Source organism: Stegodyphus dumicola, chromosome X1, assembly GCF_044657685.1.
Source record: "Stegodyphus dumicola isolate Sdum_Otavi_A_Nest chromosome X1, ASM4465768v1".
NCBI classification, from domain to species: domain Eukaryota; kingdom Metazoa; phylum Arthropoda; class Arachnida; order Araneae; family Eresidae; genus Stegodyphus; species Stegodyphus dumicola.
This window is the reverse complement of record NC_140780.1, coordinates 231922654-231937376: the sequence shown is the minus strand read 5'-3', so window position 1 is coordinate 231937376 and position 14723 is coordinate 231922654. Positions and strand designations below refer to the sequence as shown.

The 14723-nt window shown below is 33.0% G+C and overlaps 1 protein-coding gene across 6 annotated transcripts in view; it reads right to left on the bottom strand.

Moving 5' to 3' along the window:
* Positions 1-14723, bottom strand: part of LOC118188650 (E3 ubiquitin-protein ligase RNF13-like) — a 173379-nt gene that overhangs the window by 19377 nt on the left and 139279 nt on the right. For all 6 annotated transcript variants that reach the window (XM_035359148.2, XM_035359147.2, XM_035359146.2 and 3 more), the window contains one exon: positions 749-842. In XM_035359148.2, the coding sequence (XP_035215039.2) occupies positions 749-842 (94 nt within the window). The remainder of the gene's footprint in view (positions 1-748; positions 843-14723) is intronic.

The following is a 14723-nucleotide window of genomic DNA, read 5'->3' as shown; positions in this document are numbered from 1 at the left end:
AGCTGTTCTACATTTAGATGTACACTGGTAAGGTTAAGTCTAATGGCTGAGATTGGCACATGCATTAAGTCTGTTTCAGGACTTTGTTGTTATTTGAGTTAGTGATGAAAAGCCTTTCTCACACACATAACTAAAGAAGAAACTGAATTATGAATTTTTTAAGCATTACTGAACAGTTCATTAGATTCTCTTTTCACTAGTAATGAGGGAGAAGCATTTAAAGTCCTTTTAACCCTTTTGTTGCTAAGGCTAGAGAGGGAAGTCCATAGGTAGCATAACCAGCAGTAAATTTTATAAGACATCAGTGTTGGGAGAAGAAGGTAATACATGATTTGCCATATGTAATTTTCAAACACCGCGATTTTCAGCTATGGTGTAGTATATGCTATTAATTTTATTTTTTGCCTTTTTGAGAAATCTTAAGAGGACCAGAGATTGGTATAAAGGGATCTGGTTGAGAATCAATGGAAAGATTTTATTTTAATATACAAGTTCAGATATGTGGGTCAAAGTATTACAAAAAACTTTTTATGAGATTAATTTATTATTTTATCCAGAGGTATTTGAAAAGAATCTCATGACGGTTTGTTTCAGAAATTTATTTTTACATAGATGCAAAGGCAAAACCTGAGTTGGCAGCTTCGCCTCAATGATACTTTGGGGGGGGGGAAGGAAAAGAGAGAGAACACTATGTTTTGGCACAAGGGTAAATAGGGGGAAATAACTTACTAGCCAATAAAATACACACCTTTTTGAAACACTGTTGTCTGAAGTTGCCTTAAGTGCCTAGAGCTAAGTCTGTTGATGTGGAGAGATCGGACTTGCTGCACAAATTTAATGATCTAAGAGAGAATCCACATTAGATACAATGCTAAATAACAGAGTTTTTTTTTTTTTTTCAATTAATAAAGGAAACATATATATATAAATTAACCACTGACGTGTCGTCATCGGACTAGAGAGATTAGACCATTTTTAGAAATAAAACTCCTGAACAAAAAATTTTCTTATAGAATTATTAAAATGAAAGTATACTTTCCCTGATTATGCACTGTATTTGAATGCAATCAGCTGTTTTTTATACTTGATGAGATTGCATCGGCTGTATTCATAAGTAGCAGGTGACTATTTGGGAGCAGGTGAATATCAGTTTTCCCTCTCTCCCAAGCTTGCATCACATAAGCTTTTTTTCCTGTAGTTTAATTCGAATTCGTGAAAGCACTTTTGTGAGATATAAAGGATTTAAAGTGAAATATATTATAATTTTAATTCTGTATTGAAAATGTGGAGAGGGACATAATCGAGAAAGCTGCTCTCTTAGAAGATATCATTATAGAGCAAGCGCATACAGCCAACTAGATAAGTTTACATCAGAGTGATCAGCAAATGGCTCCACAATGCTGTGTTTTCGATCATTTTTTATCTGCCATATTTTTGAAGGCCTTAAGCTGTCCCCAAAAAAAAAAAAAAAAAAAAAAAGAGGAAGAGCTTATAATCAAAGGTAGGCTTACCTCAGATATGTCTGTGAGTAAAAAATGAATTTCAAAGTAAAATATTATTTAGATTCAGAATAGTTAACAACATAAAACAAAGAAATAGACTATTGTGTTTTCTGCATGTTACTTTTGAGACAGACAAAGAAGTGTCGAATAGCACTGGTTTCAGTTATAAGGTATTTCTCCCGCTTTCCTAGCGTGCCTTCATGGTGTAGTGGTTCTGCAAGCTGGGCCAGTATTCCAGAGGTCCGTGGTTTGATTCCCGGCGAAGGCGTTTTCTCATTTTTTATCTTGCCTACTTCAATAAAAATAAAAATTAAAAAATTAAAAAAAAAAAATACCTTATGTCTCTACAGCGGCACCCAAACTAAAAAAAAGGTTGTGTATGATGATTATCCACACCCAGGATTTGGCGGCTAGGTCCCTTAAAATCCTAGTCGCTCTTTAAAAAGAGGAATATATAAGGTATTTCTCCCGCTTTCCTAGCGTGCCTTCGTGGTCAGCACACAGCCAGTATTTCTGAGGTCCGTGGTTCGATTCCCGGTGAAAGCGGTTGCTAATTTTTCATCATCTCTGGATTCCAAAAAATCCTAATGTCTCTACACAGCGATATCAACAATTTTCAAAATTACAAAATTCGCCATGAAAACATACATTCCCATTTATCTGCATTTAAAAAATTGAAAACATTTGAAAGAATGATGATTAACTTTCAACTAAGCAAGGAACAGAAAATGGATGTTTTGGACCATAATGCTGAACATGATTCAAATAAAGAAATTGTGAAGCAATTAATCAATGTCTGTTTCTTGTTGGTAAGACAAGAACTTTCTTTTAGGAGACACGATGAACACAATAATTCACTTTATCAGAGAAATTATGTCGAGTTCTTGCAGCTACATTCAAAATATGATAAAAAGTAGAAATTAATTTTAAAAACTCAACTGTACTTAAAGTCAAAACAAATTGGTACTGGAGATGTAATAATGGTTGGTAAAACCTTTTTACGTCTTTCGATTTGTGAAAAATCGTGACGTTCGTGAAAATTTCTTGGCTTTATGGTTGTCAGCAGCGATCGATCTGCAAAGGACTTGAATAAATGAGTTTTTTAAATGCTCCTAAACTTTTCCTGTGAGGAAAAACTTGGAGCTCAACGATATGCTCAAGCATCGACATTTTCAGGTCTTTTGAATGGTTTTCAATTAGTTGTGAAAAAGAAGTACCCGAATGAAATTTTCATTCATTGCTATGCATACAGACTTAACCTAGCGCTGTCTCAATCTGTGAACTTCATTATAGAATGTAAAATATTTTTTGAACTACCGAATAGCTTTCGCAAATCTTTTTTACATTCTACAAAGCGAGTAAATGCTTTTAAAGAATTGAAGGTCAAGAAACGCTTTCCAACTGTTACGAGTACGAGGTGGAATTATAACTCCAGAACTGCTAACTCAATATACGAAGATAAAGTGGAAATGATAGGATTTTTTAATGCATTACCGAAGATACAGATAATTGGGACATTGAGGCTTCCATAATCGCTGAAGGGGCTATGCGTCATCATTCATTGCTTTTGACTTTTTTCAGCTGGAAATGTTCAATCATATTTGTACATCGAAAGATATTCTTTTTAATATTCTTCAGACAAAGACATCAAATGTAAAATACTGCCGTGAAAAAGTTCAAGACACAATTTGTAACTTCAGAAAAGCTAGATATGGTTTTGATCAAGTCTACACAAAACTACAAGAAACTGAGTTTCTTGCATCTCTTAAGAAGCGACGTACAGAAGATGATACAGAAATCTCATATCTGCATCTCTATAATGATATTATTGACACAGTAGTTCAATATGTAATTTGATACGGAATAAGTGCAGTATGTAATGTAATAGATATAATGATTTGGAATATATGTATGTAATATATGGAATATATGTATATTATGAATATATATATGTTCAGTATATAATGATTTGGAAGTGAGATTCAAAGATCTATATAAGCTGCATTTTTTTGAGCTAACTCACCCTGAAAAATTCCAAAGCTTCAGATCCTTATTTCCAGGTAGCTTAATTTCCTCACTTAAGGCCAAGCTATTACAATATCTTTAATTTTCCTAACTTATGAAGTGAATTGGTAGTAGTAGACTATTAGATTTTTCGGATTACGAAGTAATTGACCTAACACATGAAGTGTTAACCGAAACTTATAAAATTTGTTGTCTAATATTAATAATACCAGTGAACATGGGCACACGTAGAGCGAACATTTTCATGTTTAAAACGCATAAAATCTGTTGCGCATAATACTCAGAATAAAGACTGGCTTTCAATACTTTCATTAATGCTCCTTGAAAAAGAGTGCCTTGATAAACTGCAAAATTACAAACACATTTATGACATCTTTCTTGAAAAATTTCTCTAAAAAAGTGATAGATAGATTGCAGTAAAATACAAATGAAGGCATGTTTTTATTTATTTTACCTTGCATCAGTCAGGTAAGTATTTTTCATGACGTCTCCAATTTTTACTGTAATACTTTATGTCGCACAGAGGAACACCTTAGAAACTTTCAGTGAAATGTATACAAAATGAATGAGTTTTCTTCATGCAAAGACCAACCTTTAAAATAAGTTACATTTTCTAGACTGAAGGGAAGTATGTTTCACCTTCTTTTGGCGTCTCATAAATAAATACAGCCATTATATATGTCGGCCTTGAATGAGGTTAGTCAACCAAATTTTGCTAGCCTTTCCTGCAATTGAAGCAACTAAGACGAATGGACTCCAGCTGAAGAGCCTTATATTAGGTAGGAGGTGAGCTAGCCAGTCAAAATGACCTCAGGGAGAGGAGAGAACAAATTCCTTTATGCTGTGAACCGGGGACCTCAATCCCCGATAGCAGATCTTATACAAAATATAATTCTCTCAATGGCCTCTGTTGCTAAGCTGGCCCCATCGGATGTTCATATCATCTTGGGTGTACAGAGACTATGATGGAAGGAGGCAATAAAGCTTATGACACAATGTTTTTTTTGGAGTTACACTAGCTACTTGGATGGCCAAAGCCACTATCGTCCAGGACAGCATAGGCTGCCCTTTCTCGCAGTAGGAATCGGGTTCCCGTTATTGAGCCTCCAAAGCCCCTACTCTCATAATATGGAACTAAGCCAGTGTACACAACCCTAGAGGGTAAATAAAGTTTTATTCTAAATTAAATTGTAATTATGATATCGAGTCTTTCAGCACATTTAGGCGATTGTGGCAAAGCACACGAGGGCTGTCAACTTAAGAGGAAGTATGTTCACATGATAGATTTTCTAAAATTGCCTCGTCTTTACGTTACATTTAGCGAATGAAGACAGTGAATGTTCTGGACTATAACAATAACAGCGTTTTAGTACACAAGCTGTGCAGTGAAAGCAATGTGATTCAATATCATCTTTGATATAAATATTTCTAACATTTAAATACAAATATACAATAGGTTTAGGATATAAATATTTATATATGATGTAAACATATAATTTTTTGATGCTGTAAATATTTATAGCTTTTAAACGTTTTTATTTTTCTCATAAACCTTTCATAATTTAATTTTATAAAACTCCACAGCTTCATGGAACACTAACTATGAAACACTACTCCAGCATATGCATTTTTACTTTTGTTATTTTTATATATTCAAAAATTATCACTTTCTTACACTTAGTCCCTTTTGTGGAAACTACAGTCAGCCATTGAAATGAACACAATATTATACAAATAGTTACGCCACTGAAGTTAACATAATATGATAGTTAGTTCTGCAGCTATTCCATTTGAAGTTAAATAGAACAACAAACTTTATCTTATGATGTTTACATACACATTTCTCTGAAGTCTGATAAATAAAACTTGAATTTAATACTTTTAAAACCAACTACAGTCAAACGTCGTTAATCCGGACTTGTCGGGACTTCCATGATTCCGGATTATCGATTTTTCCGGATTATAGACCATCAGTTTAAATCTGGTAAGATGGCATGCAGAAATTATAAAATTAAAAATATGAAACCGTAATTTATGAAATAAAGAACAATTATGATCTAAAGGGTATCAAAATTTACAAAAAAAAAAAAAAAAAAAAAAGCTTAATATTTATTTGTTTACTTTATTAAACGTTTCTTTCAATGTAAGTTGTTTAAGTTGCTTCATTTTTTATGTGATAATACTTTCTCTTTAATTCTATAAACAGACATAATTTCTTGTTCAGTTACAAAGTTCCGTTGTTCAAGTCCTATAATTGCTGTGTCGAGAATATTGACTAATTTTTCAATCGAAACTTTTTCGTTTTCAATAAACTCAGTGTCACTTTCTTTGCTATCAGAAGTGAATTATAATGACGAGGAATTTGATTTAAATCATATGAAAGACAGAGTACATCGAGATGAAACACTACACTTAGTAAGGAATGATAAGCCAAATAAAATAAAAACATCTGCCCTGAAGATAAGGATAGTGCTGACAGATCAACTTCCAGTTCATTGCGTGCCGCGACGTCCCCCCCACACACACATAGAGCAGAGTGAAATTGATAAACAGATTTCGGAATGGTTAGATAAACAAAGGATATGCCTTTATCCATTTTTTTGAAGCAATTCTACTTTTTGTTTAATGGACTTCGAAACATACTTTGGCTTTGTAGATCCTTTACATATTAGTAAATATATATCAGAAATTCTATTTGACATAATCGAGAGTTCAAGCTTACTTTTATAAAATTGCTCTAACAGTCTGCAAAAAATAATAAGCCGGATCCAATTCGAAGATTAAGGAACAATGCAATCTGCAACATTAACTGAATTAGATAATTTTACCTTAACTTATACCGTTCGTTATACATTAAACACGCATTCGTAAACGTATTTTGCGCATGCGCAGATGCATATTCACAGCCGTAAAGGTCTTACGCGCATGCGTCAACGCGACGCATGCGCAGAAAGTTTGTAGCTTTGAGGACCGGATTATGGGTGTCCGAATTAACGACTTTTGACTGTATAATTAATATATTAAAGCAAAAAAAATTTTTAATTACACAAAATAAATATAGAGATATTGCAACTGCAGTCTAAAAAAATGACTCATTTTAATGTAAAATATAAAGTTCAAACCAGAATAAAAATTCTGCATCATTGGAATAAATACGTATTAAACATATCAGTGAAATAAATGCTAAACTTCTAATTTTAAAATTTTTTAATAAATTTACTAAATTTTAAACAAATGGCTTAAAAATTTAGTTCTTGTTTACAATGATCATGACTCCCATGCTTAGAAACCTGGAAAACACAAAAATACTGGAAAAGACAAAAAATTTCAATATCCTTCTCTTAGTGAAGAGTAACTATTGAATACAATGTATTTTACTACTTGTGCGTTAAAAAGTACTTGCCAGCCTTTCATAAAACAGGATTTATTCAAAATATTTTATTTCACATGCAAGACAAGGTATCAGGCATGAAAGTGCAAGTTAGCAAAAAAAGCTGAACAACGCGGGAACAGAAAATTACACAAAAAATTAATGCGCACGCGTGACCTAAAAAAAAAACACATTTTAATAAAATATCATCCTTTTAATATAAAAAGTATTAAACATATACATATAATTAAACTAAAATAATACTTGTACTTACTATTTTGCTATTAATTTTATCTTCCACTTGTTAAAAAAAAATCAGTAAATCACCAAGAGATTGTAATGAATTAACCTTCTTTAAGATGCTCTTTATGTAACTTAATTTAACAGTTGATACATGAATACTGTACACAACATTACAACACACTAATATACATATTTATGTTATATATTACTCCCCATTTCCAGGCAATGACAAGTTTTAGAGATAATATATATATATATATGTAATGATATTTTTAAAGCAATTGATTAAATTAAATTCTATTAATATTGCTTAATAATGTGTTGGCAATTCTCTACCTAAATTGCAACCCTGTTCCTAAATTTTGGCGAAATCCTTTCTTTAGTATAAAATATATTAACCAGTTGGCGCCCGCCAAATCGCCAAACTCATAAATCTGTCATATTACATAAAGTACTTAAGAACACTCCTGATGAGAAGATAGCGTCACCTCGTGATTTCAATTAATATCGCTGATTGGAGGAGCCTCGTGACGTACACATATGTATAAGTAGGGCTTCTGCTCAAGGTACGAGGAGAACGCTTGTGAGATGGATGCTAAAATAAACCTACCCCTTTATATTCCAAAATTTGTCTCATTCCTGTTGCCCCGGCTGCACAAAACAAATAATGTATGAGAAATTACATTTCAGAAAGCCGGTAGGATACCACCTTCAAAGGGATTATCTAAAAAAGAAGATACCCCAAGGATTATACGGATAAAATGTTACGCACTTTAGATGAATTTGTCGCTGTGCGACTTCTATGTTTCTACATTTTTCGCTAGGCGTTCTTGCTTCAAGAGAATCATCCTTCTGTTACCTGTATTCTGATATTCTGCAGATTATTTTACGTCCAGAGAAGCATCCTTCTGCCCCCTGTGATGTGTGATCTGTGTTTCCATCGTAAGTTCGTCGTTCATCAAATGTGCTCTTACCGTTGACCTACTTTTGAGGATGGAAATCTTTCCCTACGTCTACGCCATTCTGTGTTGCTCTCGAGAGCTTTGTGCTTGTGTGGTGATTGATCGTGTTTTGCGAAAATCTAATCAAGAGTGCACAAAAATGTGTATTTTCGTGTCGATTTCATCACTCGTATTCTCGTCACAATAAGTCAAACAGAAGCAATTAGTAAAAAGATTGGTGATGCAAATGATATTATTACTATTGAATTATAATTACTGATTTAATAATAGTGTTTTTATTTTGAAAATTTTAAAAAGTATTATTTTGGTATAAATGTATTTTAAATTTGGTATTTAAAGGATGTATTTTGGTTTAAATATTGTTTTGGGAAAATTTAAAGAATATTATTTTTGAGTTAGTTTTATTTATGAAAGTATTATTAGTTTTATTTATAAAGTATTATTAGTTTTATTTATGAAAGTATTATTAAAAGAATAATGGCTAATGAAAACATCTCTGATCCTGATGATTCATTAAGGGCAGCTAGCGCTGAACCTGAAACAAGTATAATTCCCTTTGACGCGCAGAATGATATGGATATAAATTCATGGCTTGAGTACTTTAACAAAACTCATTTAGACAAAGATGAAACGTGGAAGCTTAATAATATAGCTCGATATCTAAAAGGTAAATGCACTTAGCGTATATGTCAAAAACTGCCATAAAATTACTAAATATGTGGAATAAGTCCAAATTTTAAAGGAAAATTTTTTTGACCCCACTTTAACTACGTTTGGTGATTTTGCCAATTACAAGTACAATCATAAAGAGGACATAACGCAATATTTTCGCAAAAAATTAGATATTAGTAAAAAATTAAATCTAACTCATGAAATGATCTTGGAGGGTCTGACGGATGGCCTTCCTATAGAATTAAAATCCTTAATGACGATCAACGCACCCTCTGACCCCATCTCTTGGCTTACTCATGTCATAAGCTTATTAACATTAGCGAAAATCAACAAATTAAAAGTGCACCTCCCAGATTTGTTACTCCGATTGGGAACAGTCCCCAAGATTACAATCGATTTAAATAGAAGTAGAATTTCAGCTACTGTGAGACAAGATTCTCCTAGACCCAACAATTTCCAACGTTTTCAGAGACCAAGAAATTTTTATAATCGGTTCAGTGGTCCAGGATTTACAAGCCATCATAATTATAATTCTCAAAATAGATTGCCATTGCCACCTAGTCCCTGTAGACTTTGCACCCGGAACGGAATCCCAAATGCTTTTCACTGGTTTCAGGTTTGTCCTTTCAGAAGGGAGAGATCTGATGCACCTAATGTTACGCCCCATGCAATAGAACCAACCCCAGAAACCCCTCACAGTAGTTGACTATTAAAGGTGTTGGGATATTTGCCCAATAAGAAACGTCTAGAGTGTGTTGTAGACAGTGGTGCCACCATATCAATAATTTCTTCCAAAACAGCTAGACAATTACGTTTAAAAGTACAAAGAGTTAGATCATTTTCAGTAACCCAAACTAAAGGAAAAATAATCTTCAACAAAATATGTTGTATACAAATGAAAATTGGACGGATTACTAAACAAATTACCTTGTTTGTTCTTGATAATAATTTGAATTATGTAATTTTAGGACTTTATGAATGCAAATTATTTGAGTTGAGTATTGATTGTACTAATTTAAAAATTAAACAGAGAGCTATAGTACTTAATGATGACTGCCATTTTGACAGCCGACCCATATCTCTACACCTCCAACTTCAAGGTGGTACAACAAATGTTTATCCATGTGTTAATAATAATGATGATGATGTAAGAAATTTTCCAACCTGTAAATCTCGGACTACAAATCCAAAGGAATTAGTTTCTCAGTCTAACATTTATGTGAAAAATGCTGTTTCTAATACTGTCGATAACAAAGAGTATAACTTGGAAAAATTGTTAAATGATTATTCATCTGTGTTTTCTAAAAATATGTATGATGTAGGAAAAATTAATATTGAACCTCAATGAATTAATTTAAATTCTGATTTGCCTGTATCATTAAGACCTTATAGAACATCCCCTATGGAAGAAGAGGAAATTAAGACCCAAATTGATCAATTATTACAAGCAGGTATAATTAAAGAAAGTTGTAGCCCATATTCATCCCCCGTGACTTTAGTACTTAAACATGAGGAAGGTAAGAAAACTAGATTATGTATAGATTATCGAAAATTGAATTCCCTGGCTAAAACAGATGCAAACCCTCTTCCTCGCATTGACACTTTGTTAGACAAATTAAGTAAAGCAAAAGTATTTTCTACAATTGATTTGAGATCTGGTTTCTGGCATATCCCGATTCACCCTGCAGATACTGAGAAATTAGCTTTTTGCACGAATTTTGGATTATTCGAATGGCTAAGACTCCCTTTTGGTTTCAAAAATGCTCCTGCAATTTTTAACAGAACAATTAGACGAATATTAACAAAAAATAAAATTAATTTCACTTGCAGTTACTTTGATGATATCATCGTTTACTCTTCCTTTGAGAAGGAACATTTGGAACATTTAAAAATTTTACTTGAGGTGTTTAAAGAGGAGCATATTAAATTGAATCGAAACAAATGTGTGTTTGCCCGAGATCAGATCACATTTCTTGGCTATGAAATAAAAAATGGTAGAATAATTCCCGATAACCATAATATAGAAGTTATTAAGAAACTTAAAAACCCCAGTAACACCAAAGAGTTACAAAGAGTTTTGGGAAGTGTGAATGTGTATCATAGATTCATTCCGAATTATGCAACTATTAGAGCTCCATTAAACAGACTCTTGAAAAAAGATGTCAAGTGGGAATGGGATGACCAATGTCAAAAAGCTTTCGACGAAATGAAAAGAATACTGATTTCCAAACCTGTTTTACAATTGTATGATTCCAGTAGGCCATGTCATATTTTTGTTGACGCTTCTCAAACTGCTGTTGGAGCTGTTTTGAAACAACCAGATGAAAATGATGTCCTTCACCCTGTATCATATCATTCCCGAACTTTAAGAAATTATGAGAAAAATTATACGATTACTGAGTTAGAATGTTTGGCCATAGTAGATGCCCTAGACAAATTCTATTACTATCTGCATGGACAAAAATTTGTTATACATACGGACCATGCGGCCCTCGTTTGGCTCAAAAATGTTAAAAATTTAAAAGGTAGACTCTTCCGTTGGTCACTCAAACTAAGTATGTTCAATTATGAAGTAAAGTATCAGAAGGGCTCTACCAATATTGAAGCTGACATGCTTTCTAGACATCCTGTTTCACAGCACCTCCAACATTATGTACATTTACTTGATAGAAATGAAATATTCCAACAACAAAAAACTGATAATGTCTGCGGAAAAAATTACCAAGAGATAAATGATATGATGGTAATTAAGAAAAAGAATTTTTATAAAATTGTAGTACCTAAATCTTTAAGATTAAAATTGTTGAATAAAACCCATGAAAATTTTGATCACCCGGGAGTTCAAATTATGCTTAACTTAATCACCCCTCAATATTATTGGCCTCATATTAGCGAAGATATCGGAAATTTTGTTAAACATTGTCATACTTGTCAATTTAATAAAAAGAAAAAACAGAAAAAATTTGGTCTCATGCAAGACGTACCCCCAACCGACAAACCTTTCGAATGTCTCTCTATTGACACTGTGGGAGGATTTAATTATTATAATTCTACAAAAAAATATTTGCATATAGTTATTGACCATGCAACAAGATATGTCTGGGCTTTTCCCTCTAAAAGTGTAACTTCAGAAACCTATGCCAATTGTCTGAAACAAATATTTCAAATACAGGTCCCCGAAAAAATTCTGAGTGACAGGAATGCAGCCTTCACTTCCTCTAGATTCAAAAAATTTCTTAAAAAGCATAATGTTAAACAACTTTTAACTTCATCTCACCATCCCCAGACAAACGGTAAAGTAGAAAGAGTAAATCAATCAATAGTAAGTCGACTAAAATGTAAAGTAAATTCTTCTAAAAAAGTACCATGGACTAAAGTGCTAGAGCAAGTTGTTATCGAATATAACAACTCCCCTCATACGGTAACTAAGTTCACCCCAGCATACTTACTATTTGGTAACCTCCCTTTTGAATCTCCAATTGATCAAAATAAATACCCTTCCTTAAATGAAGCAAGGACTTTAGCAAAGAAAAGAACTATCGAATACCACCGAAAGAATAAAACTAGATATGACATCAGATTTGTAGAATCTAAATTTCAACCTGGAGATTTTGTCCTTTACGAGGAATTTGAATACCCAAATACTAGAAAATTGACTTCACCCTATTCAGGCCCTTATCAGATTATGAATAAATTATCTGAAGTTAATTATGAAATCGGCAGGGAACATTTTCACACGAAGAAACCAACTGAGATTGTACATGCATCAAAATTAAGGTTCTATTATCCACCCAAGAACTTTAAATTACATCATGAATAAATCAAAATTTATAAATCAATAAACTATCCATAACCCTTCTTTTAGTTTTCATCCTGTTGTCCCCCTTAATAGTTGATTTATATCTCAGTGTCTGAAAGGTTTGTCTGCCCTTTTCTTTTACTGGGCTCCTTCAAACTTGAGTTTCAGGTTCAATGCACTTTCCGTGTGGGAAACACTCAATTGAGGCTATACAAGTAGAGTATTATACCCTCACATTTCCTTGAGCTCATGTTTTCCTATGTTTGTGTTATAAATTGTAGCAACAGTTGAAAAAGTTAAATTTCAGTTGTTGAAACTTCTGAATTTCATTTTATGTTTCTGCAGCATCGTGTACAGAAACTGGTATGGATGTTGGAAGTTAAATTTTGTTTTGTTATCATTAATAAGAGAAAAATAGAGTGACAAAATATGTTAAAAACCTAGCAAAATGTGTATTTTCAACAAGAGTATAAGAGCTCTAGTATCGTGACATAAAAACTCAAATGTTTTCAGTGCCAATGCTGATCCATAATTCTAGCGCTAATTAAATGATCCGGAGATCTCCAAAGACCAGTAAAAGACTGAAGATGAGACTGAATGACAACTCTAATGATTGTATCGACTCATACACAAACTGTGAACGGCATGCCCTAAGATATAAACTTACAAATTCAGTTATTTCCTATATTTCCTATTGCCGCGTAGCTAACCAGCAATATGTTATTAGTGCTTTATTTGTTCTGCACTTAGTTACTATATTATAATCTCATTAATCAGTTATTATATTTTATATACTGTATTAATTATATTCAAATATTTTATGTCATATTTTATGTAAACATTTTGTGTGCCTTGGTAAATCCAATCAGTTTTCCTACTCACTTAATTTCCTAATAACTAAATTTTCTGCTCTCACTATCTGGACTGTCTTGGGTCGACGGCCGCGACTGCAAGCTTTTTCAGATGGGGGGGGATAATCTGTAATGATATTTTTAAAGCAATTGATTAAATTAAATTCTATTAATATTGCTTAATAATGTGTTGGCGATTCTCTACCTAAATTGCATCCCTGTTCCTAAATTTTGGCAAAATCCTTTCTTTAGTATAAAATATATTAACCAGTTGGCACCCGCCAAATCGCCAAACTCATAAATCTGTCATATTACATAAAGTACTTAAGAACACTCCTGATGAGAAGATAGCATCACCTCGTGATTTCAATTAATATCGCTGATTGGAGGAGCCTCGTGACGTACACATATGTATAAGTAGGGCTTCTGCTCAAGGTACGAGGAGAACGCTTGTGAGATGGATGCTAAAATAAACCTACCACTTTATATTCCAAAATTTGTCTCATTCCTGTTGCCCCGGCTGCACAAAACAAATAATGTATGAGAAATTACATTTCATATATATATATATACTAACTGTTACTATAGCTTTCAATTATCTTCACTTTTAGTTCAATAAACAGTACTTTATATAACACCAGAAAAAGTAGACATATGAGATAATATAATTACAAAATAACATATAGTTAAAGGAGGAATTTAAAAAATAACTATTTTGTCTGTCTCACTCGATCCTGATTAAAAATTTTTAGGGAAAAAGCTTTCTCTTTTTTGCTACTTTTGCAGCCAACTTTTCTAATTTCCGTTTGTGAGCTAGTCTCAATTTCTTTTCAGCAGCTTTTATACAACCCATTGATACCTTTTTATTTTCTTCTTTATTTTCTGCAATGTTTAATTCCCTTTTTTTTTAGATTCTCGCTCCTCCTTTTTTATCTCTAGCTCTTCTTTGTACAGTTTATGAGCATTCCTTAAATTTTTACATACAGTTTTGTGTACTGGAAAATACAAGTGGTTATCCGTATGTCCGACAGATGGCACCAGCACCAATCGCTGAAATTATTGAGGTCAACTCTCGTCTGAAGGTTGCTTGCTCTTCTTTGATTCGATATTTCTACACATCTAGTTCCGCCTTTCCACATATGCCCCACCTACTTCGCCTTGATGTCAAACAAAGTATTTCGCGATCTCTGGCATGATGGAAAGTTTTTTTTACAAAGAAAAAAGAAAGAGAGCGTGCCCTTCGTTTACCCCCCCCCACACACACACACATTTGGCGGTCACAATTTCTCAACTGTTCTA